Source organism: Diaphorina citri, unplaced genomic scaffold (genome assembly GCF_000475195.1).
Source record: "Diaphorina citri unplaced genomic scaffold, Diaci psyllid genome assembly version 1.1 scaffold7462, whole genome shotgun sequence".
Classification (NCBI taxonomy): domain Eukaryota; kingdom Metazoa; phylum Arthropoda; class Insecta; order Hemiptera; family Psyllidae; genus Diaphorina; species Diaphorina citri.
The window spans coordinates 1-2,833 of record NW_007384838.1 but is presented as its reverse complement, the minus strand read 5'-3'; the positions used below and the strand labels follow the sequence as shown (position 1 = coordinate 2,833).

Below are 2,833 nucleotides of genomic sequence, written 5' to 3'. Positions count from 1 at the left end.
TATAAGTATATCTACCGGAATGGCTTTTCAGTCTCATTAGGTGCCTATGCCATTTACTAACATGTTCCTATTGTGACGTTTTAACATTGCAAGTGCCTGAAAATGGCATGACATCACATTTTTAAAATTATCTGCGACAATTTTCAACTTCCTCGACAAGTCATGGAGTTCTGCAATCAAAATGTCTTCGGAATTAATTTACAGAGGAAGAAGACAATTGAAAATAACTACAATATGGGTACCTACCCAAATATACTTATAAGTATCCGCCTAGGTACCCATGTACATAATGTAGGTTCGACCGCGTCCAAAATTATTAACCTTGAAGTTTTTTCAAAGTTGAACAATTTCCATCTCCTGTGAAACTGAAGTTTCTCACCGTCTAGGTAGCTCTTGTACAGCTTGCTTACTTGCTTGGTAGAGCGGAACTCCCATCTCCTAAGACAAAGCTAAATTATTGTTCAGGAGGATGAGAAATTTGATATGAAAGTAGCCATACGTTTCACATCCACATCTAAATCAAGCCAAAACTTTCAAGAGAATTAAAGAATTTAACGAGTAGGAATTCTTCTTTCCAGTTGTACCTAGAGTATATTGATTCGTTTTGAAGATTCGGCCGAGGCTTTTCTTTCCATTGAACATTGGACATCACGATTAGAGACATAGATATAGGTAATAAGGATTTATTATGATCCAAGGTGGTCATTTGAGTTCAAGTTCGGTCACATTCACAGTAATAATTATTATTCATCTGAAGCGAATTGATGTTTCTTTGACTTTACCTACATTAGGTAGATATGTGTTTCAACCTTTCAACGAGGACCGACATATTCAACACCTAATCATTAGGTGTACCTGCCCAATTATTTTTAAGTATAGTTAGATGGGGTAGATAGGCACCTACAAAGAGATGGGTATCACTGAACGACCTTTTTGTTTTCTTCTCTTGTTACAGGTAGACCATCACCATAGTAAGTGTGAAGTCCTGATGAAGCAACCAGCGAGTGAGCGTGGGAAATGGATGAGTTGAAGCTATAACCTTGGAGGAATCAATATCCATTAGATTTAATTTCACACGTGGACCATGGTCTCTCTTCTGTGACAATGTGGTACTTCACTTTAGATCTCACCAGGTCTTCATAAGTTGAGATAGAATAGAATGTAGAACAACAATGTGCCACAAGTTTATATTAAGTGTCTTCCTGCTGACACTACTTGCATCAGTAACCCAAGCTTCCTGTCCGCTAGGATGCTCATGCAAGTGGAAAGCAGGCAAGAGAACGGTGGAATGTATCGACCGGAATTTCTACACCATACCTGAAGGAATTGACTTGGATACCCAAGTCTTGGACCTATCCAGCAACAATATCAATGTCTTGCAGAAAGAAATTTTCCTTCAGATGGGCATCACCAACATTCAGAAACTCTATCTAAGGAAATGCAAGCTCGAGTTTGTGGACGATCGAGCATTTCGAGGTGTTACCAATATGGATGAACTTGACTTGAGTGACAATCTCCTCTCCACGGTGCCTTCTCTCATCTACATCCCTTACTTGAAAAGTATCAATCTTGCACATAACCCTATTAATCAAATTAGTTCCTATTCCTTCCAGTCAACTCCAGGTATTCGATATATTGATATGTCCAACTGCCAAATACACACAATATATTCAGAAGCATTCTATGGTATTGATAAGATAGACACACTCAAACTAAATGGGAACAAACTCGCCAGTTTAAAACCAAGAACTGTAGACAAACTCCCTTACATTAGAAATCTCGACATTTATGACAATCCTTGGTTGTGTGACTGTAAATTGCGGGAAGTGAAACAATTCATTGATAAGTACAATATCCAGTTCTCTTTTGATCCAATTTGTATCAGTGGTCCTAAAAAGAACATTGGTCAAACATTTCTTGAACTTTCTATCAATGACTTTGCTTGTGTACCTGAAGTTGAACTTGCAAATAACAATGAACCTGTCAAAGAGAAAGTCATGGTGTTACCGGGATCTAATTTGACATTGGATTGTCGAGTTCAATCCGCTACACCCTGTAGAATCATGTGGTCCATCAATCGTAAGATCTATGACCATGTCAATTGGAATAGTAACAAGATAAATATCAAGGAGGAGACTGTACTATCCAAAGACAACAGCTACCTGAGTGTGTTCAGTGGAGGTGTAGACTTAGCAGCTGCTTCTAGTCCAGGGGGTGAGAACATCTATGATCAGAAGAGTACTCTAACTGTATTTGACACTGAACTTCACACTGATGATGGCAACTATGTATGTATTGTAGAGAATAACGCAGGACGGACTGAGAGAGCGATCATTGTTGAGTTTAGTGATGCAGGATTTGCTGCAGGCAGTTTTCAAATGAGATCTTTAATCATCGCTCTGTTCATCATCGTGCTGATGATAGCATTCGGCATCCTTGTCATCAAACTAGTCAATAAAAACATCAGCAACTCTATTGTTAAGAATTCAACTAGTTCTGTAGGGTCTGTCACTAAGAACAACAGCCTTTCAGATACAAATTATGACAATAACACTGAGCTACCTGCCAGACCTCCTCTACCCAAAGACTTGGACTTGCATAACGCCCATGTAGTACAATGTGCTTCAGATCTAGACCTGGTTAGTGCTGCAAGGTACAATGAGTGGCAACAATACTCTACGCCTGAGCATTTCAATAGGTCCAAGAGCTCTTCTGGATTTTATGATCCCCATGATATGTTGCCAATCATAAATCTCTCAAGTCAGGCATCCAGTAGTATCCAGGATTTCCCGCCAGACTTTGGCTTACCTGTTGTCAATGATTATGACAAAAT

At 39.1% G+C, this 2,833-nt stretch overlaps 1 protein-coding gene across 1 annotated transcript in view; it reads left to right on the top strand.

The window, feature by feature from the left end:
* The window catches only part of LOC103522223, a gene marked incomplete at its 3' end in the record, with an annotated part of 11,653 nt that extends 8,825 nt beyond the window's left edge, over positions 1-2,828 (top strand). The window contains exon 3 of the mRNA XM_008487325.2: positions 1,154-2,828. Within this exon, the coding sequence (XP_008485547.1) occupies positions 1,154-2,828 (1,675 nt within the window). The remainder of the gene's footprint in view (positions 1-1,153) is intronic.
* Positions 2,829-2,833: the final 5 nt, after the last annotated feature.